The 26,763-nt window shown below is 39.2% G+C and overlaps 2 protein-coding genes across 3 annotated transcripts; one reads left to right on the top strand and one right to left on the bottom strand.

The window, feature by feature from the left end:
* Nucleotides 1-2,975: 2,975 nt before the first annotated feature.
* On the top strand, nucleotides 2,976-5,010 carry LOC116201772 (GDSL esterase/lipase APG). Its single transcript, XM_031533173.1, has 5 exons — nucleotides 2,976-3,271; nucleotides 3,707-3,837; nucleotides 3,934-4,167; nucleotides 4,265-4,520; nucleotides 4,633-5,010. The coding sequence occupies exons 1-5, from the start codon at nucleotides 3,019-3,021 to the stop codon at nucleotides 4,824-4,826; spliced, it is 1,068 nt and encodes a 355-aa protein (XP_031389033.1). The 5' UTR covers nucleotides 2,976-3,018; the 3' UTR covers nucleotides 4,827-5,010.
* A 187-nt stretch (nucleotides 5,011-5,197) lies between these two features.
* LOC116201771 (polyadenylate-binding protein 6-like) lies at nucleotides 5,198-8,687 on the bottom strand. 2 transcript variants are annotated; one of them, XM_031533171.1, is made up of 8 exons: nucleotides 8,314-8,687; nucleotides 7,430-7,739; nucleotides 6,891-7,150; nucleotides 6,505-6,798; nucleotides 6,118-6,392; nucleotides 5,967-6,032; nucleotides 5,574-5,777; nucleotides 5,198-5,466 (listed from the first exon to the last, which is right to left on the bottom strand). In XM_031533171.1, exons 1-8 carry the CDS (start codon nucleotides 8,546-8,548, stop codon nucleotides 5,407-5,409), a joined length of 1,704 nt encoding a protein of 567 aa, XP_031389031.1. In that variant the 5' UTR covers nucleotides 8,549-8,687; the 3' UTR covers nucleotides 5,198-5,406. The 2 variants fall into 2 exon arrangements, with proteins under 2 accessions (XP_031389031.1, XP_031389032.1); XM_031533172.1 differs by having other exon boundaries at nucleotides 5,967-6,029; nucleotides 8,314-8,685.
* Nucleotides 8,688-26,763: the final 18,076 nt, after the last annotated feature.

Below are 26,763 nucleotides of genomic sequence, written 5' to 3'. Positions count from 1 at the left end.
GATGTGCTTCTTCTTCCATATAGGGTGCTACGGATACCGAGTAATTCATGCACAACTCAATATCTTCTTTGTTGTTGTTATGAACTCCATTTAATGGACCCGGATGCCGGGTTGTTTTGTACATGTATTGCCTATATGACAAGGAAAGTTCTGAATCACGAAAATTGATTAATATATAGATAGAGTGGAAAGTGCAATAATGAACACCACCTCATGCAGTCTCTGGAAATGTCTGGTCATAAAGGCAAACCATCACCGAACTTTTTCTATCATATGGCTACACCAACCCAGCATTAATCTAATGCACATGCAAACCCTTTTCAGGTTCTCCTCTTATTAACTTCAACTCTCCCCAGTGTCCAAAACCACAGCTAGCTTTTATCTATCATATATCTCCCCAACTAACTCATAATTGAGGTCCTTCTTGAACTGTTGCATGTTTGAGTGATAGTGAGATCAGGGAAGGGCTACGACATTATCCATATTCTTTCTCAATTTCCCAGACTAGCATTCGTGAGCTAGGTCCGTTTTCCAAATCTTGTAATTCCATGTATAGCAAGCTTATTAACACACTGACAAACACTTTGTAATTTCAGAAGGAATGCTCAAGTGTTGCATCATATTTACTGTATATATATAGTGCTTTGCTGCCGATATGCCTAGTCCATGCATAAACATGAAAGCCAAAGCCATTCGACGTGCCTTATCAGACGTATATGGCAAAATCCTGAGTCTCTTGAATCCATTATTGAAAGTGACCCCTGCATAAGGAAAAACAACGAGGGCTCTTCATTATTAATGTTTTTAAAGTACTCCTACATTAAACTCTGCAGTTGTGGGAATTGGATGCAGAAATTTATTGTATAGCATATGTATTCATATATATATATATATATATATATATTATTATATAATATACAAAAGCAAAGAGAGCAACCCAAGCATATAGAAGCAATATCTTCATATGGCAAATTTACTTTTGTTGTGTTCAGAAGTATATATACAAGCATACGATACCAAATTATATATGTTTTCCTTCGTTGAATTGCAGTTCATTTTCATCTATTATTTTATAACTAGACTTCTGCCCGCGTTCCATAACGATATACTGCTATAGAATTCGTTATCGTTTTTGGTAAAAGAATTCACTATCTTTCAATATGGGGAAAAAGTCCAAAGACAGCTCCTTGTCTTTAAGATTAGGGCAGATTTTGTCCCTGTGATAAGATATTTTCCGGTCAATTTAATCCCCTTACCAAAATTTTTGGGACCTTTAATTCCAACGCTGCCAGATGGAACCTTGTCCCATAAACGACTGTTGGGTCGTCAAAAACTTCCACCTCACATATGCACTAAATGTCATACAAATCTTTTTTTTATCATAAATTGCATAATTGATGGTATGAATTGATTGTATGAAACTAAATGCTTGTCTTTTGAACCGATATGCCAGCCAAATATATATTGAGAAAAAACACAAAGAAGAAATTTATAGGAGAAAAGGAGAAAACAATAAATTAAGTTGCTACTGGTCTCTTAATCTCAAAGTAGGAAAACACATGTTTTGCTCGTTTTCCTATTTAACGACATTATTTTGGAAATAATTCGAAAGATTGCACCGAATTTTCCGGTGCAACGAACCAATAAGCATTAAGTTCCAGTACACATCCATGCTTTTTTACTTTTTTTTTTTTTTTATGAATACACATCCATGCTTTAAGGGCATCCCATGTCATTATCAATCCTCATTTGCTTTCCCCAGTTGAAATACACATAAAGGAATGAATTAGCTTTGTGGCAAGTTTTTTTTTTTTTAGATAAATGCAGTTTGCCCCCGAACAACATGGTGTTCTTAGATTTGTCCCCCAACCTTCAAAAATTTTGCAGTATACCCCCGACCTAATTGAAAAATGAGCACGGTCCCCCCTTTCACTGGAATTAGAGACTTTTCTTCTTCATATCTAGCGGACCAACTTCCAGAACATCTTTCTCTAGCGTTAGGGCTCTGCTTGGGATGCTTTTGGTGCCTTTAAAACCCTTGTATGGAGTACTACAGTTTAGAATCAATCGAAAATTTAGAACAATAAATAATGACATTAAAAAGACGAGACCGAAATTTGAATTTGGTCACAAAACCGAAAATTTTGTTATGCAATAACTCTTAAATCACTCCACGAAATTAAGTGCTTTAAAGATTTATAATTTCATTACCATATAAAAACTTGAGGTCGGATATCAATAGTGAATCTTTGATATGTTGTTTACGGCCTTAAATTTTATAGGGTTAGACTTCAGAGGTTGTAAGGAAGTTATAGGTTCAACAACACTGAATAATTTCATTGAGCCACGCAAGAGTTATTGCATAGCAAAGTTTTTCGGTTTTGTGACAAATTCCAAATTTCGACCTCATATATGTCATTCCTTATTGTTTCGAACTTCCAATTGATTCTAAGTAGTAGTATTTTGCACAAGGTTTCCGACAATGAGAACACTCAATCAGAGTGTTAATGCCAAAGGAAGATGTTCCGGAAGTTCCTTTGGATAAAAAGAAGAAAAGTCTACTTTCGTTGAAGAGGGCCACCATGCTTATTTTTCACTTAGATCATGAGGTAAAATGAAAATTTTTGAAGATTGGGGGGCAAACCTAAATAGGGGCAAAATGCATTTATCTCTCTCCCTCCCCCCAAAAACAGTGTATCTTGAGCATATGGTTGAGATTTTTCTCCGATGAGACGTGATCAGCTTGACCCTCATCACGAGCTGTTTTCAAAAGTACTTTTAAACTCCAATATTGTACATAAAATTCGCCCATTACTAACACAATTTGCCAATTACACTGACCGTACCACATCTTATAGTTTCTAATTACTAGCTTGATTTTAATGCCAAGCAACCACTCCCAGTGTCCACATTAAATGATATGAATCAATCCCTCTACCCTTTCCATCCTCTTTAAATTGTTCCCATCTTTTCTTGCCAATAAGTTCTCCCACAACCAATTACCACTGGCCCGAGAAAATGGCAAATTTTCTGCCTTTGGTTTGGCTGTCCTTTGTGCTGGCAGTTATCACAAGCAGCGATGCACAGGACAATACCACCACGACTCTCGTGCCTGCAATCATGACATTCGGCGACTCTTCCGTCGATGTCGGCAACAATAACTATCTCCCTACTATCTTTAAGGCCAACTTCCCTCCTTATGGCAGAGATTTCACCAATCACAAGGCCACCGGAAGGTTCTGCAATGGGAAGCTGGCCACTGACATTACGGGTATGTTCATCCAGCGCCTCTTCTATTTGTCGATTTTTCACCGCCACCGGCCCAAGCAATTCTTAGGATTAATCCAGTCCGGGTTTTGGCAAATGCACCTTCCTAACCAATTAAAACTTTCGGGAAAACCAGCCTTCCCTCAGCACCAGTTGAAGCTTGTGAATAGACCTAGTTCTATGTCAAACCCGGGACGTGTTAAAATAATCTTGTTTGACACATCATTGCGAGTGGTTACCTTTTGGAGCATAATCTTTTCCTGAAAGAAAACATGACTACTGATTCTGGATCATAGCAGTTCACATTTTCGGTTATGAAGAATGAAATTTTCAAAAATATAGTCAGTCATTTCGTGCTTGGAGCAAGCTCTTACATTCAAAATTTTCTTCATGAAACACTGCTAATCTTTATGTGAATGGTTATTCTTACAATCTGCAGCGGAATCTCTAGGCTTCAAGAAGTATCCTCCGGCATACCTGAGTCCGGAGGCATCAGGGAAGAATCTGTTAATCGGGGCCAACTTCGCTTCAGCTGCAGCAGGATACGATGAGAAAGCGGCGTCATTGAATGTAAGAATTTCATTTGTGTATTAACTGTTAAACCAACCAAGGGATCGCATTACTGATCTTCCTTGATCACGTAAAATGCTCCAAACTGTATTGCAGCACGCGATTCCCCTGTCCCAGCAGTTGGAGTACTTCAAAGAATACCAGGGTAAGCTCGCGAAGGTGGCAGGGAGCAAACAAGCCGCAACCATCATCAAGAATGCTCTGTATATCCTCGGAGCAGGGAGCGGCGACTTTCTTCAGAATTATTATGTCAACCCTTTCATTAACAAAGTCTACACTCCCGATGAGTACTCCACCTTCCTCATCGGTTCATTCAACACTTTCATCAAGGTTAGGCAGCTATGATCTGTCTGTGATAACAGAAAAGAGAGTGACAATCGTAATCACGAATGAAAACTAAATATATCTAAAATTTGGGCTGCAACAGGGCCTATACGGTTTAGGAGCCAGGAAGATTGGAGTGACTTCGCTCGCACCACTCGGTTGCTTTCCAGCTGCAATCACTTTGTTCGGGTTCCACGAGAATGGATGCGTATCTAGGATCAACAGTGATGCTCAGAACTTTAACAAGAAGATCAATGCCGCTGCGGCAAACCTCCAAAAGCAACTCCCAGGCCTCAAGATAGTGGTCTTTGATATCTTCACCCCACTCTACGACCTCATCAAGTCTCCCTCAAAGAATGGTCTCTAAAACCATGTCACTAAGCTTGATTTGTTGTTAAAACCTTTTACGAGCATTGATAGTACTATGGTCAAGCTTTACTGACGAGTGACGATCTTTCCTTTCCTCTGCAGGGTTCAAAGAAGTGAGGAGAGGATGCTGCGGTACAGGGACAGTGGAGACCACGGCGTTCTTGTGCAATCCGAAGACACCAGGAACCTGCACTAACGCCAGTCAGTACGTGTTCTTTGATGCCGTTCATCCAACTCAGGCTGCCAACCAAGTACTTGCTGATGCATTGATCATACAAGGCCTCTCTCTTATTTGAGGAGATGTGCATTACAGTGCCTGTTCTTTTCGGTGCAATTTGATGTTCTCCACTCTCTTGTACCATTCAGAATCAGAAACGGAACACTCCCATGAAACATCTGCTATATTTCATTAGGGCATTCAAGCTAAACAAATTTGTATGGTTTATGATTGATTTAGCAAGTGAGCTTATCTTCATTTCATTTCATACAAGCAAGATGACGGTACGAACTCTCAATCCCGTAGATTATGCAGAGACAAGTCGAAGCTGTCTACTGTATATGGATCCAGAATCAAATTGCTTGAACCAACAAATTTTAGAGTACCTTCTATTTACCAGTATATGGGAGCAACTCTCAGCAGTTGAAGAATATTCCCTCATCCTAGCCCTATATACAAAGGAAGGGATGCCCAGTGCTTATTACAAACAGAGGTTCATGACAAACGGTGGAGCAGAAAAATTGAAATGATCGATATATTCGATTAGCAGCTATAAGATTTTGGCAAGAGTATGGTTAGCCGGCAGGGTGGTCCAATTATTAGCTTCTCCCAGTGCTTGATCGACCTTGCTAACTTGCTTGTACAGGCAGTTCGGAGAGTCAATCACCTTCCTTGTATCCCCATCCGTCAGTTCTAACGGCAGTCCAGTCATGCTCGGGCTACAAAGTAATAGAAACATGATGTAAAATGACTGATTCACATTCATCAATTCGACGATAAAAAGAAAACTAATTGGAGCAGGAAAAGACTCTTGTTGTTCATGTACCTTCATATTCTCGACTAGAGGATAGAAAGCATTCCCAAGGTTTTTGTTGGGCTTCCTGCTTCTTGTACTCCTCAACCCTGCAGAGCCACTTTCTGCTTGTCTGTACTGTTTGCTTCCTTTCTTCCCGAAGCTTAGCCTCTGAGCAGCAAGCAGACCTCGATCTTGATAATCGGAGTGCAAATTAGATGGCAAGCATGGTGCAGACTGTTGTAGAGGCAAAGAGTCAGAGAGGCAACATAAATCGGCACCACGCCAGGGCAGCAAGAACTTAAAAATTGAAACGTTCAGAAGGAAAGTCCACACAAAAGGAATGCCAATTTACAAAAGCAGACCTTCCTTTTTGGTAATATAATAAATGTAAGTGTTAAATGTACTAAATGTACTAAAACATACCTGACCCTTGTAAGCCCAATCCATAAACTTGTTATCATGCATTGGCATTTTCCCTTGCAGAACCTGCTAGAACATGGTAAAAGAAACACTGAGCCATCAAAATCCTATAAAATTATTTAGTATCATCAAGCAGAACCAAAATAGTCCTTACATATGTGGAGTAGTTCATCTTATTGTTCAGTGGACCAAAAGGAAAGCTTGTATTTGCTCCATAGTGTTGGTACAAGGTCAATTGCGGGACGGGAGGCTGAGGAAGAGGTAAAACAGAGTAATTGAGGAAGGGTGGGGCATAAAAATCAGAGGAGTTCCAGTAACAAGATCCGGGAAGTTGTGGAGGGAAGAATCCAAAAGAGTTTTGCAGTCTGATGCGCTCCTCTTTCTGCTGGGCCATGGCAACATAGAGAGGCTTTCCCCTGAACGTAATTCCTGAAAGGGCAAAAGCATTTTCATCAATTCTTCTTCAACACAGGAAACAAATCCCAAACAAAGATACCCACCCACATGGTGAAAAAGGCTTGGGATAGACAGAAATGTTCACCATTAAAAGCAACCAGAGCCCTTCTTGCTTCTTCAGAAGTGGTGTAACATACAAAGCCAAATCCTCTGCTTGACCCATCAGGATTGCGCATCACTCTTGCTGATGTTATTGTCCCAATCGAACTGAAATGTTCTTTTAACATGCTGTCATCAACAGATGCATCAAGATTCTTCACATACAAGTTAGAAGCATTCCTCCGGCCACGATATCTTGCAACCTCACTGCGGGCATCTTTCAATAGCTCTTCTCTTTCAGCTTTCTTCTGAGCTCTCCCAACAAATAAAGTCTTGGATCCTGATCAACAACCTTTCTTAGTCAGAAGAGCCAATCATACACGATATCATGCCAAAAAATAAGAACAAATATGGCGAATATGAAGTAATTACCCAGTAAAGAACCGTTCAAGGCCTCCATAGCTTTCATTGCTGCTTCAGGAGTCTCAAAGTTGACAAAGCCAAATTCTTTTGATTTCCCCTCACCATTCTTCATGATGACAACATTTGAAACCTTCCCAAACTCTGAGAACTTGTCTTGAAGGCAGTCCTCGGTCATATCTTCCCCAAGGTTCTTCACATACAGATTTGTGAATGTTGGTTTTTGATAAGTCTCCATTCTCTCACTTTTCCTAACAAACTTGCAGACATATCTGGAACAAGATAATCAGGGACACCATAAATTAAACACTTCTTGAATTCAAACATCGCCTCAATTAATTAAAAGAAAGCTGCCAAATCATATACCAACCGAGTGTAGAATTGGAAAATGGAATATGTTGGCAACTTTACATGACTTTTCCGAATCTCATGCAAATATATGCTTCTACAGGATAAGCTCAGCCTTTTTTATTAGCTACTATGCTTGGCAACAATTTCAACAGACAAATTAATCACTAAAATCTGAAAAAGATGAAGGAATGGAGACATACAAATTCTTCCCCTCCACAAAGGTATCATGGAGACTCTTGAGAGCAGCCATGGCTGAATGTTCTGAATCAAACTGGACGAAACCAAAGCCCTTACGCTTCCCATTGTCTTCTGCCACCTTGCAAGAAAGCACTGTCCCAAATTTGCAGAAAAGGCTCTGCAAACGGGCACTGTTGATCGAAGGGTCCAGGTTCTTCACAAAGAGGTTTCCGACTCCGGTCTTTCTTTGAATGGGGTTTCTCTGGGACCACATTATCCTCATAGGTTTTCCCTTCAGAATTGTATGGTTGAGGCAATCCATGGCAATGGAAGCTGTTCCAAACGTTTAAGGCACAAGGTAATGAGATCTTACAGAGCAATAACATCGCAATAGCAACTAACACAGGCGGTGTGCACTTCCAATTCTTTTTTATTTTCGATTGTATTGGTATGTGCAAAACATTAATACACAAGAAAAACCAAATAATAAGCAAAAATCTGCAATTCCTCCAAAGTGGATGCGATCAATTTGTGAAGAAAAATGGGATTCCGCGCTTCAACGTCACCCAGAAACAAAATCAGCGAAAACGTATCGAACTAAGGGGGAAGAATATCAAGATAGTAATAGTACGGCAAAAAATCATCCAACAATCAGATTTCTTAATGGAAGAGGAAGAAAAGAGACCAAGAAAAGATTAGAAAACAGAGGCAGGACAGAGGAATGAGCGTCTCTGATGATGTAGGTTAAATAAGAACAAACTCAGGAAGAAAGAGGGCAGAAGAATCGGGATCCAAGCAACTCCGGCACCGAACTATGCATGGTCGACCTAAAAAGTCCAAGAGATAACTCGAACGAGTTCTGGTGATCCACATCTCGAGGGAGCGAGGAAGAGAAGGAAGGGGGTACCTTCGGTGGGGGTCAAGAAGTTGACGTAGCCATAGCAGAGCGATCTGCCGGAAAGCGCGTCCGTGCAGAGACGGACGGAGAGAATGTGGCCCATTCCACGGAAAGCCTCGAAGAGGTCAGCCTTGGTGACGGAGGGGTGAAGATCGCCGACGTAAAGCGAGGGCCTGGCCGGCAAATGAAGAGAGTTGAACTGCTCTGGCCGCAGTTTCGCCGTAACGCCCTCCTCCACCGCCATTTTCAGAGTTCAGAGAGAGAGAGAGAGAGAGAGGGTTTCGTTTTGCAGAGACGAGAGGAAGTGGGAGAGGTGAGGAGAGGGGTTTTGGGTTTGGGGTATGTTATAGCGGTGGGAAGGGGTGGCAGGGAAATCATCTTCATATACAAAATGGAGCTGCCTCCCGCCCTGGAAGAGGTATACTCTCGGGGGAATAGTCGTGACTTTCACGCGCCACCACTGAGGTATTTACGTGTCGCCTGGTAACGGCGCTTTTAACGAACAAAATACCCGTCTTCTTCCTCCGCGCGCCGGGCTCCGAATTCCCTTTTTTCCCGCCATATTTTTCAATTTTTATTTTTAAACTAGTTGGGAACCACGCGTTTCGTCTATAAATTTTTATCAATTTTCACATAACAAAAATTAAATAATGAACATATATGATGTATAAATCAATATAAATATAGAGAAATTATTTGTTAAAAATCATATATTTATCAATAGACGATTAATACAACAAATTGTGAAAGAAACTATATATTATCAAACTAATATGTAATCTAGCCATATAATCATATGTGATATTATATATAGAGAGAGTCAAAGATTCTGTAATATGAATCCAATGATTAGCATGTGTGACTAGAAGACTTATCCCATGGGTTTATAGGGAGTTTATTGTGGGTTGCAATGATTAGTCAAGAGGAATTCAAATAACCCTCGTATAGAAGAATATATATCGTAATATGCATTGATGCAGCGAAAAATGGGACATTTAAATTGTTGAAAAATTATCATGAACAGGAAAATGATGCAAAATTATGAATTTTTGCTTTAGTGATAGAGTAGTTGGTATATGGAACTTGAAAAATAGCACTAGATTTCAAAATATCGAGAATTTGTTTAATTTTTCAAAATAGTAATTATACATACAAATGATATGGACGAATAATCAAAATACATCGAATATGGAAACAAATAAAACATAGTAAAATTCATTGAATTGGAATTGAAAGGTCAATCAACCATGAAGGTGAAGCTAAGGGTTATCGAATAATCAAAGTACATCGAATATGAAAACAAATAAAATATAGTAAAATTCATTGAACTGGAATTGAAATGTGGATTAACTGTGAAGCTAATGGTTATCGAATGGATTGATTCGAGCTAGCAACGATGTTTTACCAAGAGCTAAAGTTTCTCAAATGAAGCTCTCATATCATGCTGTGACTTATATATATATATATATATATATATATATATATATATATGTATATATGAAAAAAAAAGAAGAAAAAGAAAACCAATGGCTTGGAGTTTTTATTTTTTTTAATGATATCAGCTAAGGGTAAATTACATCTAAAATAACGTAGTTTGCTCATTTTCTTAAAAAAAAAATCAAAAGTTTCAATTTTAAAAAACGAAATGACGTTGTTGTTTCATTTTTTTTCCCGATCAAGCCAATTTCTCAATTTTTTTTAATTAAATGAAACTACAGTGGTCAAAATTAAAACCAATTTTATACGACTGAGGTTGCCAAAAACTTTTGATATTTACAAACTATAGTCGAACTGCGTGTGCACTGTGTGACTGTGAGTTGGAAGTGACAAAGGGCTGAAGGTTGCCAATTAAAATTAAATTAGATCATTTCCAACTCAATTGAAAAGCGCCTAATTCGAAACTTGATACATCATGGCTTACTGTTAAAAACTTCACCTTCCGGAATTGCTCAGTCGATATGAAGAGGTTGCTGCCCTCAAACATAGAGGTATTGTGCGTGAGAACCCAAATAATATGGTCATGTCGTGGTAAATGTAAAACCATATAAAATTGGTTTAAATTTTAACATCTCTAGTCCTACTAAATTATAAAATTAGCAAATCGGTTTGATTGCTCCTGATATGACAGACAAGGAGCTGAGTTCTGATCAGAAAATTTTCCTTCTCCACACATCCTCATTTCCATTGCACCCTTTTCCTCTATTTTCACAAAAAGAAGGCAGGGAAGCTGAAGCTTATATATGTAGATGAATCAAGAGGAACATTACGTGGGATATTTTGGTTTACGTACAGTTGGGTTTTTGCAGCAAAACAATATTAAACACAACACGTTTATTCATATACATAATGAATTTTCTTTTTTTCTTCCTCTTCTTCTTTGTTCTTTCCTCTCGTTCAAAGAAAAGAGAGACTGAGGAACCCTGCCATTGCTGCAGCTCTGGCCTAGAGTTGCCAAGCCATGATACTGGCAGTTTGTTCACATTTGGGTGTTTCTTCGAAAATCATCAATGCGTTGTCAGAACATAAGAAATATAGATAAAATGTTTGCTGGAACACAAATAAACGAAATAACTGCTTGTCAGAACAACTAATAAAAGCTAAACGACTGAAAAATGAAAATGCCAGAACAAGAGCGCTGCTGAAGAATTAGGCTGAGTCTGATGTGTGTCAATAGTTGAGTGTGTGTGTTCCATCAGCTCCATCAGCCTCTGTTTATAGAGGGAACTTTCCTTGCTCCCCATGCACTTGAACTGCCACCTTCCAACGTCACCTCTTAGTGGACAGTTGGCTTCCTACTCTTGAGGCCCAAATTCCTGCAAGGGCTGTTATATCCCTTGAGCTGCAAGTTCACATGTAAAAATTATGGTTTTATCCTCTCCATCGTCTCCCCTTATCCAAATAAACAGATTAGCAAATCCTCCCATGTAAGGCACTACAAAGTGGACTTCTTATTTGGGCCTCCAAATAATGCTAAAAACATTCAACCCAAGTTCACAACGGTCCAGACCCAGTTGCATCAATTTCGGCCCGCACTTGTTACTCATTTAGGAAATTCCGAAAAAATGGTGTCAACAATTGCCCCTTGCATGAGTGCCTCAAATGATTTTGTGAAATTAGAGGTACAGACGTATGTATCAGACTCGAAATAGTACATCATGGTAGCAAAACTTCAATCAGGACTTCAATCCATGAATTGTCACCAATTGGTTATGAAGTATCTGCGGGTTTCCCATAGCACCAAAAGAACTGATCCCTCTGTTCCACCAATATATGCCGATAAGACGGATTGACTCCATGTTGAGATGCATTCTAGATTTGGGGACTAAATTAGTATTTATCCCCGGTGAAACCAAAATTGGCTATTAATTGTCCCTAGCGTGCACTGATTGTACGAACTTGTGAAGTTCGTGCTGTGCACAAATTTTATTTTACTGAGCAAAAAAAATGAAAAGGAAATTCTTCCCTTAGCCGATTATCTTAGTTGCTCTTTATTGCATATAGTTATCAATCGACCATTCACACTTTTGTTAGCAGCTTGGTTAGAAATTTTCTACATAAGGCCAAATTTTCCTATTGGCCATTTGTCTAATTAACTTTATCGGACCGCTGCTTCTGTATCCCCTAGTAGGGGTTATGGTGCTTTTTCCATGATTGGTGCTTCCATCTTCAGCCTTGTTAGGAGCTTGAGCAGGGGCCGAAAGAAGTCACCAATGGCAAGCAAATCTGGTGGATCTCCTTTGATGAAGTCATTTGAATGGAGAAAGGAGGAGAGCTCCCTTTCGTTTGTAGTTTCAGTTGGACTGCTCCAGCCGATCTGTCACCAAGGGCAAAAAGTTTTATCTCAGCACTGACTATCTGGCTCTTGCCCCCATTGAAAAATATTAGCTGTTGGTAAAGTGAGGATGGGACAAAACTATCGGAACAAAGCCAATCACGTCCTCGACCATGGCTTATAAAATCAGTGATTGTGACCTTGTTTAGGATAAGGTTGGAGATCATCGTGCCCGACTCTTGGAGCAATGACAACTGCAAAATTGTTACTGTAGATTTCGCACTTTCGCATTTCGTCCGCCTGTTTTGTGTTTGATTGCCATCTCCTTCTGTCAGATCACTTGCTGTTGGATGACCTCCTATAGGATGACCATTCACCTTAGGTTTCTGACCCTTCTGACGCAGCGTACAACGCGAGTAACTGTCACAGCCCCGTTGATTCGTGCACTAATACCGGAACTATGACCTTCTATACTTGTTGATTCTACGAATACCAAGAAATAGGTATCAAACTAGGATGCATCAAACTAGAATCGATCCGAGATTGGACAGAGCACGAAAGCTTTGAATTTTATTGATAATATGAAAAGACGATTCTCCCGGCCCTAGGGCTTACAGAAAGTTTAAATAGGGTATTAATAAACCTAAATTGCATAAAAAGAACTAAATTTTCCAAAAATTGCAAAAACACCCTAATTAACATAAATTGCCTGTTTGAGGCCCTAAATGATGAAATTTGCCTTAAATATCGAAAAATCACTGTAAAGCAGTGAGTTTTGCTCCAGATGTCATTTCCTTCAAAATAGGGCCGTCATAACCTATTTTTTTCCAAGTACCGACTTACCAGGTCTTCTGCCGCATCACCTTCCCTGCCGGATGGGGAGATTCGAGGAGTTCAACTTCATCCTTCAAGAGTTCAACGATCAGTTCATTCGACTCCCGGTCCGACAAAGCTGTAAGTGTCGACTCTTGCATAAGGTCATCCCAATGAACAGTATCCTTAACCATGTTTGTTGTCGGACCGGGTGGTGGAAGGACTTCCTTTACAAGTTCTTGTTGGACCACCTTCTTTCTTGATGGATTAAGTCTTTGGCGTGACTTCATCACATTCTTGCCCTCCTGGACTAGCCTTTAGGCCTGTCTCTTATCTTGCAACCGCCTCTTCTCGGTCTTGGTCAGCTGTCGAGGAAACTTTGGATGCTCGACACGGCGCCACTGCATAATGGGAACATTTTGCGGTGGTAGGCCTCATGTGACGGATTTGATGCGATGGCTGAGTCTTCAAATGGACCTTTGTCTTTCTTGTCGGAACTGACCGCGACAAGAATATTTTCTGTCGGATCTGCATATTTCTTGCTCGATCACCTCGTCCTCATTGATTTCCGCCAAAGTTCTACTATTACCACTATCTCGGGATTGTCCTTTTTGCTAGAATTTCTCAGGGACATCATACCATGTGTGGCTGTAGATCAATTCTAGTCCTTTGCTTCTATCGGAGCAAGGACCTTAGATCGACCAAGCTAGCATTAACAGCAGGTGTGGAGAATGGATTAGCATCAACTCGCATAGTCCTTTCCCCAAAATGATAAATTCCTCTCTCAATCTTTTCTTGTACGATATTACGAAAAATGAGACAATCTACTGTAGCATGACTCCAGGAGTTGTGGCAGTACTCACGACCCTTCAATTCTTCCGTTGACGGCATGTGATGCCCAGCTGGCAGCTTGATATGGCCTGATTTCGACAAGAAATCAAAAATCTCGACAAGTCTAGAAAATTTAAATGAATACTTTTTATTCGACTCATGTGGATGCCGTTTGATGTTTTCCGGCTTCGAGTCGACCTTAACTAATGATGGGTAGGTCACTTGTTTGATGGAAACCATTTCCGCAACCGCCACATCCATATTGGCCTCATGAAAATACGTTCCCATATTAGAGGATCGTTTTTTCTGAGCCTCCTCATGAAGGAGGTTATCATAGCGAGCTACCTTGGTGGACAGCTCAAAAAAGTCTCCAAAATCTATTCCTTCGAACTTCTTACGTAGTTCGTAGTTGAGGCCATTTTGTGCTCATTGAACATATTGAGCTTCAGAAAGTGCCACAAAGCAACAATGGTGAGCTTTCTTAAATCTAGCAATAAAAGCCTCAGCAGTTTCTCCCCGCTCTTGAACAAGCGGAGATAAATCCAACAACAAGACTTCGAGCTCAGTCCTGTAAAATTGAGTATGGAACTGTGCTTCCATCTGTTGCTATGTTTGGACCGAATTCTCAGGAAGATTAGTATACCAAGTGAAAGCGGTACCTATCAAAGAGCTCGGGAAAAGCCGCAATTTGAGAAAGTCATTAATCGAGCTACATGTTCACAGTAGAATGTCCATCATCTCCATTAAGTGTGGCGAACTCTGGGACCTTGAAGCCACAAGGGAAGTCATGGATTCTATCAATTCACTTTGGATATGGCTTATGGTGCAGTGGACGGCCTAAAGGTCTCAGGCCAGGTCCATAGAGCTCTTGGATGACATCTTGTAATTGGTTGCGGTCCACCAGCTGAGGAAATTCATGTCCCTCGAGCCTTCCGCTGATGTTGAGGTTTGACAGGACTTGATTTCGGAGCGGCGGTGGTTAGTAACCGTTGGGGAGACTGTTCCCACCAGCAGGAAAATTCTTGCTGACTCTCTCGTCGGTGCACTTCTTGGTGGATCCGCTGCCTGAGCTGGGGTTGGCGGAATTTGAACTGCTGGATTTTGTATGGGCTGAGGTTGCGGAGCAACCGGTGGCTGCTGCTGCCCCCCCTCTCCCCGTTTGCTGGACGAGCAGGGGGTGCATCACTTGGTTGTGTGTGTGTTTCCTCAGGAGTAGCAGGAGCTAGAGTAGTGTTGTCGGATGTCCGCTCCAAATGCTGGGATATCCTTTCGAAGGCCTGCCAGAACTCGGGGACCATGCTGTCCAAGGACCGTGTCATGACCTCATGCCTTTGCTTGGAGTCATCAGCCATGTTTTCAAGTGAGCAAGACAGCAGAACAATGGAATCAACCGTCGGATTCTCAATGGCCACGTTAGGGGCTATGCTGGATTCAGCTTCGGGGACCTCTTTAGCAACAGTAGTCCGACGACGTGGAGGCAGTTTTTTAGAAAATTTTCACAAAAACGTGTCCCCACCAATGCATGCCAAAAATTTACTGTTGATGAAAAATCCATGACTCGGGGTCACGTGTTACAGGCGTGCTAGAGACTCAAGTCTCGAAAGTAATTGTGCGCAAATCTTACTTCTAATTGAACGAAAGTGATTGGTTCAATGTCTTGCTATGCAAAAAGGACTTAGAATTCTTGTGAAAATTTAAATGAAGCAAAGGAAATTAAATGCATTCAAGAGAACGAGTTGATAGAAAATGAAAACGAACGAGCTTTATTTAAGAGCAATGAGTATTTTCAAGGATTGTTGCTTGTTAGAATATAAGAAAGATAGATAAACTGTTTGGCGGAACATAGATAAATTAAATAATTGCTTGTCGGAACCACTAATAAAAGCTAAACGACTGAAAAATGAAAATGCCAGAACTAGAATGCTGCAGAAGAATTAGGCTGAGTCTGATGCGTGTCGATGGTTGAGTGTGTGTGTTCCATTAGCTCCATCAGAGGGAACTTTCCTTCCTCCTCAAGCACTTGAACTGCCACCTTCCAACGTCACCTCTTAGTGGGCAGCTGGCTTCCGATTTTTGAGGCCCAAGTTCCAGCAAATGTTGTTATATCCCTTGAGCATGCAAGTTCACATGTGAAAAATATGATTTTGTCCTCTCCATTGTCTCCCCTTATCCAAATAAACAGATCAGCAAATCCTCCCACGTAAGGGCATGCAAAGTGGACTTCTTATTTGGGCCTCCAAATAATGCTTAAAACATTCAACCCAAGTTCACAATGGGTCCAGACCCAATTGCATCAATTTTCGACCCACACTTGGTTACTCATTTAGAAAATTCCAATATACGGGATCAATAGGGCCCCAACAAGTTTTACGCTTCTGTTATAAGGGCTCAGATTCTGACTTAAATCAGACAATCGAAGAGGCACCACCATGGCTGCAATACCAAGGAGCTGCCACGCCATTGTATGTCTACTCTCCATGCCTGCAGTAATACCAAGTTTTCTTCTACAGATCATCACCCCCCTCTGTTACCTTATTCTACCTCTTTACCGACAGCAGCAGAAGTGTGTAGGGCTTGTTTTGGTAGTGGAGATTAATGATAACTAGTTGATGACTTGCAACTAATTTAAATAATTTTACACATTTACATAAGTAAAATGTAGTTAAAATCGAATGAAATATATTAATAATATCAACAAATTACCAAAAATCATTCACATCGACTAAGCAAAAATTATATCTTTGCTTCAACATTAACTAGATGACATTTCGGTAGGAGTGTAATTATATTGAAATTATTAATTATGTATAAGCTTCTTCGCAAAAATAAGGCCTGAAACAAATCAATCTGAGACTTTCTTATACTTACATGCATCAATGAATCCTAATTTCATTATAAACAATAAATTAGTAATAATTTATATTTTATTAACAAAATAATATACTTAGTCAAACACGCAAAGTATACCTTTTTATGAAGGCAAATCATATCAAAATTCATAATTTCGTTACTTTTTCCATTTCCAATTTTTTTAGTATATGATAAATCATTGTTCCATCTTGAAATCTATTAAGGTATATATTAAAAGTAAATGATATAATAATTTTTTCATGCAAATATAATAGTTCTAAGCAAATAATAAATGCACTGAACAAATTAACATCTATTAGAAAGATAATATTCTAAATTCCAATATATGATATATACGACATATATCTAATCGGTAATAGTAGTCTAAGTCTCAATATGTGATATATATATATATATATATTTCTAATATGAAGATTGTGCGTATATGTTCCTATATATATATATATATGTTATTAGGGATATATTGATTTTTATTGAATAAGGAAGTTGTGTGTATGCATATGTTATCTATTTTATCAGTTGTGTGATATATTAAGTTGAATGTAAATGGCAACAAATTATTATATAATATATGTTATCTATTTTATATTTACGTTTAACTTTATTATGTTGTAGATAATCTATATATTGCGTAATGTATATATATAGTCTATTGTATATTTTATCCCCTTGTATATATTCTCTTTGACTATATACATATAATCTATATATTTTACTGTATAATTAGTGGTAAAAGAAACAAAAAAAAAAAGAGATTCATGTATAAGAGTTTTGAACATGTTATTAAAACTCAACTATAAACAAAACTAATATCTTTAATAATATTTTAGTCTATATCTAAAAAAATTATCTTTTTGAATTAGTGCGAAAAAATAATCCTAAACAAAGATTATAATAATAATAATAATAATAATAATAGTAATAATAAAGATGATGACGACGATGATATTAATTAATATGAAGTAGATTATCTCCTTGTTTGTAGTTATCTTGAAATTCTTGACGGTGTATAAATCTCCTTCATAAGGTAACGATTTGAACAAATCTATCTGAGACTTTCTTATACTTGCATATATTAAATAACCACGATTTCATTAGAAATAATCATAATTAAATAAATAATCAAGTTTTGTATTTCAAATATTATAATTAGTCCAAAATACCAATTATCAAGGAAAATCATGTCAAGACTAATGATTTTATTAGTTCTTGTGTTCACGGCATCTTGTCAATCTCACTCCAATTGTCCATGTGTCTTTCTCAGATCCTAATTCTTTTATCATGTAATAAACTATTATAATGTCTCAAAATCTGCAATATTATACATTAGAAAACATAAGTAAATGAAAAGTAAAAAAAAAATTCAAGTATGTCACAAGTGGACATGATTTTAGTATGAAAGCATAATGATTTCTTCAATTCATAAAAGAAAATAGAAAATATTTTATTAGGTGAGTGGAAGTTCAAAGTAAAGGATTTTTACCTGTGCTTCTCCCCTTGTAATATTATAAAGAAATCATATTATATAAACCGCAATTTGATTGTGGTTAATATTATGGAAAAATATATGTCATAACACAACATTTTGCGATTGTATCAATTTTATCATAACTTTTTAAGATTACACTATACAGCACATCGTTTAGAGTATATTTTCAATCACGACACAACATTTTACTTTTGTGTCAATTTTATCACAACATTTTAAAATTACAATATATAGCATATCGTTTAGGATATAACATCAATTATGTTATGACGTCAAATTTTTCGTAAAAATTAAACGAAAGGCTAATGTAGCGCACCCATGGATGAATAGTGGGCCTAGACTCTTGCCACATGCAAAATAACTCGTATTCTGAACCACTTGGTGCTTTTTTACCCACCTGACTCTCTCAACATCAATGCCTGAATCTCATTCCCGCTTCTTCACGCATCTCCCACCTCATTGCAGCCCTAAATGTCTCTTCTGTTCAACGCTTTGCCCTTTTTCCGCCCTCTTCACCCATGAGCTTGCTATTCTCTCTTCACACTTCTCACTCTTTTGTTCCCAAAAAAGAAAACGAATTCAGATTTGCATTTCATTTGATAGGTATTAGCTTCCCTTTTTCTTCTAACAATTTTTCATCAATTGTTCACTATATGAACTGCAATAAGTTCAATATGTGATTTTTTTTTCATTATATTCATGGTGTAGTTGTTTTCAAAAAGAGCAATTTTGTATTTGAAGAGGCGGGAATGAGATTCAGATATTGATGGTGAAGGAGTCAAGTGGCTAAAAATGTACCGGGCGAGTTGGAATATGAGTTATTCCGCATATGGCAAGAGTTTGGGGCCACTATTCATCCACATTTGCTCCACATCAGCTTTTCGTATAATTTTCACAAAAATTTAAAGTCATGCTACAATTGAAACTACACCTAAAACGTTGTGCTATATAGTGTAATTTTAAAAGGATATGATAAAACTGACACAAAAGGAAAATGTTGTGCTATGACATATATTTTTCCCTTAATATTATAAGAATATATTTGCCAGTAATGTAAAGGGCAACTCTATAAATATTATAATCTTCGTTAATATTGATTTCCAATTCTATATTTTGCTAGAATATAAATGAATGACAGTTCAGTTGTTACAGTATAAAAATTTTCCTACATATTAGCTAATGTATATAGTCTACTACATATTTTGTTCCCTTTTATATATTTTGTTAAGCTATATGCAAATAATATGTATTGTACTGACAAAAAATTTTCTTACTACATAAATGATAACGTGGCAAAGCGAGAGAGTTCCGTTTATTATTTTTTATTATGTTGAGGCATGAAAATTCGGCTCATACTTTGTTTTTATATATATAGATTACGTGATAACAAGTGTTGAGCGAAAAAGATTTTTAATTTTTTAACAATAAGTTATCTTAAAATTAAGTACATTATGAATTTTTATTCAAGAAATATATATTGTGAATTAAAATTGTTTCACTAAAAAATTAAATAAGTTTAGCATTAAATTATATTTTATCAAGAGCAGAATTTTAATATTTTAAATATATTGTGAAAAAAGGAAGTAATGTGCCGATTTTTCAAATATAAGAAATCACGAATCTTAAATAATTGTTTCAAGTAAACAAATTATTGGAAAAGGTACCTATTCAAAAATATATATTATAATATTTTTTTCCTATGAATAGTTTGTTTGGTTCAATTTTTGATGGGTAAATTATTCCAGCGATACAAAACATTTTATAAATGTAATACTATGGTACAATTTTTTTTTTTTTGCTACTAGTTGGTACAAAATGTTGCAAGTTGGTCGCAATGTAGTGCATGTTGTTAAATTCCCCTTGACACCGTCAATATTTGCCGACATGTCAGATGATGTGGCAAATAGGCATTCCACATGGCACAAACAAAATAAGTAGAAAACTTATTTTTAAATTTTTAATTAAAATAAAAATACAAAATAAAATATAAAAAAGACCTTTCTCTCTCTTCTCCTTTCTTCTCTCCCCCTCATCCGCCCAGGTCATTAGAGTCCTTATCGGAGCTTTCATCAACTCTTTGAAAGCTCGTCTGATCTCTCTCACCTCCGTCTCCTAGTTCTTCCACCTCGTTATTTTTATTACTATTATTTTTAAGGGCGACTAAGTTAGGGTGGGGCCGGACCCGCCGGCGATCCCACCCCCTACCGAGCTCGTCGACAGGATCTGAGCCAGTCGGCTAGCTCTATCGGGGAATGGGGTCATAGCCGAGGGAGCCCCCACCCTCGACTCGAGAGATCTAGGGTCAGGCCTGACTCGATATCTCTCAAGTCAGGGGTAGGGGCTCTCTTGCCTGCGACCCTACCCCTCGACCGAGGATGCTGGTAGGCTCACTCTGCCGGCAAGCTCGGTCGGAGGGTGGGGTCACCGGCCACCCCCACCTCGACAAAGATCTCTTGAGAGATTTGCGATCGGTGACCCCACTCTAATTTCACTAAAAAAAATTTGCAAGATTGCAGAGGGAGAAGCAGGAGAAGAGAGAGAGGTCCAGTGACCACGAGCCTTCTGATTGCCTCTCCGAGCTTTGACATACACAGTCGACCTTGGATGAGAGAAGGCGTGAAGGTTCTGAGAGTGCAGGCACAGGAGAATAAGGGGGAGATGAGAGAGAACCGGTGTGTTTTTTTGTAATTTATTTACTTTACAATTTAGTAAAATGAAGAGAGAGAGATGAGAGAGAGAAGAGAGAGAAGAGGAGAGAGACGGGAGAAAAAGAGAGAGAGGAGAGGGATACGGGAGAGAGGAGAGAGAGTGAAATTTTTTAAACTTGATTTTTGTTTCTAAAAAAATCAAATTTATTTTTATTTTAAAATTTGAGCCACAAAGGATTAATATGTAATAAGCCACGTAAGCATCGTACTAACGATGTCAAGTATGAGATAACATAATGCACTATATAGAAACAAACTTATAACTTTTTGTACTAACTAATAGCAGAAAAGGCTTTTTGTACCATATGGTTACATTTATAAAACTTTTTATACCGCTGGAGTAATTTACCCATTTTTGATAGCTCACACAATCACAATTGCCGTCTTAACAAAATCTACATCTCGCACGACAATCACAACTCTTCAATAGAATAGAAAATTCTTCAAACCGGTAATACATAGGAGTGTCAATAAATAAGCAGTGTCAAGTCATAACAATTGAAGAGATCGCAATGTCATAGAATAATAATTAAATTCTAATGTGGTGGAATGACTCTATGAATAAACTTAATGAAAATAAAGAAAAGCTCGTTGAATGTGAAAAAAATAAATAACAATCAATGAAAAAAATAGTGTGCTAGCTCCAGTCAATGAAATTATCCATGATATAATAAATATTATTATGAACCTCGTTTAAAAAGAAGAAAAAACATACCTTTAGTTTCCATGAGCATAAAAAATCTACTTTCAAGTTTGATTCTTAGTGCTAAACCACCAGAATATATACTTAATTATTTCCTTAATAATTATTTTAAAAAAATCCCATCTAATGAAACATTGGACTATAATTATAGTTAGGTAATCTTATGATATATCTAATGATGGACTATATTTCAATATGCATTTCAAATGCCCTTTGTTAGCAACCCATTCTGGTCCATTGGCTCCAATAGAGAACATTACCAGCCACCTCGACTACAATCCGACAAGAAGAACAGAACAAGACCCAATGGAAGCCCGAGTCACTATTTACTGTCGGGACAACGGGGGCAAACACATAATTAGGGAGCAAAGACTACATAAGAGAAGTAAGGGCCATTCTAGAGGTCACAACAAAAAACCAGAGAAGCCGAGTGAACATCAGGCATCAGAGTGATAGAAGTCGGCAATGCAGTACTATTCACCGCCAGATCGACGAAGTATCAGAATTTACCCAATATGGGGTTCTAAAAATACCTCATGGTGCCAAAACGACTAATGACATCTTCGGACGCATTTCGAAAATCATCTGCTTAGGTCAGGGCACTCCCAAACATCAACAGACGGCCTTCTAACGAGCCTCCCAGGACTCCCATTCCTCGAGCGAATCAACGGCACCCGGAAACAGGCCTGGCCACACCTAAGGGTTACTAGAACCTAGGAACAGGTTTCAGACAATTTTCCGGAAGTCATTTTGATCTCCCAAGTGGATCCAGATTCGGGAAAACAGGACCCTTTCTACAGAAAAACATAATCGGAGACCCTTTTAATGAATCGTCAGTGTACGAAATTCGCACCAACCAATCCCAAGGACCTCAAGGGCCAGAAAAATAAACCCTAATCGCACTGCACGACTCATTTAGGTTTTCCGAGTACTGTTTCGGTGGAAAAAAAAAGGGCCCCTTTTAGACGAAATCTTGCACTCAGAGCTTGTCTTGAGAATAGTTAATACTCGAGCTCCGTACCACCCATTCCCAACAACTCTAGGGCACGAGAAATCATTTTGGCTTAGACCAGACAACTCATCAAGGTCTCCCGAGTAGCGATAAAGTGGTCTCAAACGTCCCTCGGCAAACCTTCGGGGTTCATTTTTGACAAACAAATAACACAGCGATCTCCGGACACATCAGAACACTCGGGAAACATTGAGAGAACTCCTATCACAAATTTTCGGGACGTCTCCGGTTCCCAATCTCTGACTCAGGTCGACAAGTCAACTATTCCACTCGAAGTATAAAGCACGCCAATGCAAGCAGCACAGCACGCAGACAAGCAAATGGGCGATAGAAACAGTTATCTTTGCTCCGATCATCCAAATTGAGCAAAACTGACTCCCGGGCCTCCAGGCCACCCATTCATTCTCTTATGCAAAGCATGACAATATTAGACTCGTTAGGTTCGTCTTTGCGCGGGCATTGACAATTCGCCGTTCATGCGAGACACGAAGCTCGAACGTGCGACCAATCGAGATCCGAGCTTCTCCCGACTCTTCCCCAAGTCCCGTGGGGCCCACGGTCAGGCAAGCTAAGCTGAAGCCAGCCGCATGCTACCCACCTTTGACCGATTGAAGCTCATCCACCCAAGTTGCACAAATATCTCTTACACTTCCATTCCATCCATCCTTCCATCTATCACCTCCCATCACCTTGCTCTTACTTCGCCTACACTCCACAAGACAACTTCTCTACCCTAATCTACCCACTTGCACCAGCCATCCCCTTAAGCATGCCCTAATTGCACTCAGTTTCACTAATTTTGCCTCATTAGCCACCTAATAAAGCCCAAATTGCAAGCACACTTAATCACTTCTACTCTTGCACACTCTTTCTAGCTGTCTTACTCAAAAACTCTATCAAAATCCTCTCAAACTCTAGCAATTTTGTTCAGCATCCTAGCAGCAGCCCAAGGCCAGAGCAAGGCCAAAATTGCCGGAAAACCAATCGTTTTCCGACGACCGCCCACCTGACTTAACCAAGCTTCAAAGAAACACATACCCCACATGTATTCAACCTCCCGAGTCCATTTTCGGTGTTAGTCTCGTGATTTGAAGCTTCTAGCCCATCGTTCCAGGCCTGAGCAGAACCGAACCTTCCTTGCCATTTCCCGATTTTTCGGCCACCACTTTCTCGACTAACCTCGAAACTCAACCAAACTTCATACCCTACCTATTTTGGATCCCCTGAGTCCATTTACAAGGCGTGCACTCCTCACGAAATCACTGCAGGCATGATCCTCAGTCTTTGGGGAGTCCAACACAACAGCCACCCCTATCGATCGGAGTAATCCTGACAAGCCAAGCTGCTAGTTGGGTCAACCAATTGGGTCAGCAACACCAACTCGGGTTTGTTGCTCTAAAGGACAGACTCGACTTCCAGAAATCGATTTTCCAACTTTCCCCGACTTTTCCCGCATCCCGGGACTAGGTATAATCATTCTCGACTTAGAGAAGTTAGGACTTTTACGTTTTCTTTGCATTTGTGGGGCGAAGGGCGTCCATGACCTATTTGCCTACAAGTTTGCATTTTTACATCGTATTATGCATGTTCTCATTGTATAATGTGTTAAGCATGTCGGGAACGGGCTTAAATCGGAGCTGGGGAGACCGCTTTGGCTCGGGATAATCAAAGGAGCTCACGGCCTCACCCCAAGGGAGGTGGCTAAGAGCTCCTCTTGGCTTCCTTGGGCCATGGATGGTCTCCTATCCTCGACTCAAGTCATTTCCCGAGCTTTTACATTTTCCCGCTTCCATGAGTCAGTGTCGTTTTATTGATTCCTTCAAATACCATGTTTGTGCTTACTTGCGTGTTTATATGCATTTTCTGAGAGCATGATGACATCGACTTTGGACATGTTAATCATTATCGTGTTTGATGCTTGATGCATGCGAGAAAAGACTAAAAAAGTCGGGATAGAAGACCATCCAAGACCCAAGCCGGGTCAAGGCGAGTCTCGACCTTCCTCTCATGAGAGTGGCCGAGAGCTCCATGTCCCCTCTTGGGTCAAGGGCAGCCTCCTCTGTTGCTTCAAAGTCGAGTCTCAAACTTGATTGCAACCGCATTTTCATTTTGTCATTAATTGGGCAATAATTGTATGTCAAACACATTAGTTTTAAGTAATTTGCATGGATTTGGGTATTGATAACTAACTCGGGCCTGCATCGGTCTAAGAGCATGTTGGCCACCATTGACCGGATGTTCTTGGCCTTTGGGGACCTATCTCAGTCTTCATGTTACAAATCGTCTCAACAACTCACACACCCAAGGCTTTCGATAATAACCATTAATATTGTCACACATGAGAAAATGGGACGTATCATTTGGCTAAGTAAATCATTCGGCTTAAAATAAATCGCACGAATCAGCCATTAACTTGTAATAATTTTAATGGCTCATGAACCGTCCGAGACACATAACACGCGTAGCATGGGCCTTTAAGGAACACTCGTGCGCCTTGACTCGAGTCCGGGCCTAATTTGAGGCGGTTTAAGTCGGGTTGTACGAGTCTTCCCTAAACCACTTCATGTCACGTGATCTCAATTTTGCATGAACACTTTACACATTTTACAGTTCAAGAGCATAATCGTCTTTTCGCGAATTGCCGACACTCTAGGTGTTAGGGTTAACGAAACACCCTATGTCATGGGTGGAGAAGGGCAGCCCGTTCGGATGCAAGTCTCATTTGCATAGCCTTTTTCATCCGACTTGGGTGTTTATGTCACTCTAACGTAGATCCGGGTACTTAGACACTGTATCTCTATCATAAATCATGCAAAACTTGACTAATCGTTCATTCGACTCAATTAAACATTAGCAAATGGCTAGGAGGAACTCTAGGTTCCAAATCTTGGGTCAAAACACGTATACTTGACATAATCTGTAAAGCCCGTATAATCCCCATACAGAACAACTTAAAACAAACCCACACACACATAGTCAGACTAGTACTGCATTCTAACACATTTCTTGTTTATTTAGGCTAGAAAATTGCTTGCTAATTAACCCCGATCATAATTGGACTAATCACGTAAACACAACACAATACACAATTTGTCTGTATTTATTAGTTTTTGTCTGTTTTCATTTGTTTCTATCGGTTTTTCTCTATTTTCTGTTAGTACTTGCTGGTTTGTTGCAGTTCGAGCCCGAACCCGTAGGTTACGCTTTGAAAGAGGTCCAGCGCCCCAAACCATCAATCACAGGGTCCAACGCCCCTATACACACTGAGCGCGCGCAACCCGAGTGCAAAATAGGGTCTAGCCTCAAGTCACCACTAGTAGTGTCTAAGCAGAAGACGATTCAGATTGGGTGTGTTAATCGTATCTTGACAATTGCCCGAGAGCTCGACCGGTCCCTTGGCAGTCTTGAGAATCAATCAACTCTCTCGCTATTCGTCGGTTCGGTCGAACTTGACCTCCGGCTCTTTGAGTCCGCGTTACCTTAATTTATTTGTTGGTCATTAGAAATCTCATGGTGAGCCGGAGTGTAATATCGGCCCAACGCGAACCGACTAAGATCCATGTTCTGTATTCTCTTGTATTTTGTAATTATTCGAGAGCACATTGTAATGACATTTATTTGTTCATTGTAAGGATCTCCTGTCGGTGAGCAAGAGGTCTGAGACTAGAACCGGTCGAGTCGATCCCTTAACCCCAAAGACTAGTAGATTCGATGCCTTGCGGTTTCGATTCGCATGGGGAATCGACCACCATGGTTCGATGAACCCAAGCGTGAGGATAACGAACCGATTCCTTGCCGCGTAAGCTTACTCCTCTCTCGGGTTCTTGGCCCAAAATCGTTCGTTTCATCGAATTTACGATGTCAAAACGGGTAAGGAGAGCGCAATCCTAAATCACACGGTAAATAAACAAAACAGCAAGCTTTAGGCGAACAGAATACCGAAAGGGCGTACGGGATATAGGCCCGCATGTAATAGAACCTTAGAATTCAGAATTTCCAGTTCCGCAAGACCAGAATTTAGATGGTTCAATTTCTAAATAGAATTTTCTCCATTTTTGAATTTTTTAAAAATTAATTTATTAAAATATTAAAGTATAGAGATATAGAATTGCGAGACCAACCATTATTTTCTTATTTTTAACATTCTTTAAAAAGAATTTTTTAAATTTCTAATTTTTACATATTTCAAAGCAATATAATTTGGGGACCGGTTGTTATTTTCTCAAAATTTTCAACATCTTTTGAAAACAAAATTTTGAA

This window comes from Punica granatum, chromosome 3 (assembly GCF_007655135.1).
Source record: "Punica granatum isolate Tunisia-2019 chromosome 3, ASM765513v2, whole genome shotgun sequence".
Lineage (NCBI taxonomy): Eukaryota > Viridiplantae > Streptophyta > Magnoliopsida > Myrtales > Lythraceae > Punica > Punica granatum.
The sequence above is the reverse complement of the archived record's forward strand: the minus strand, read 5'-3'. Positions and strand labels throughout refer to the sequence as shown.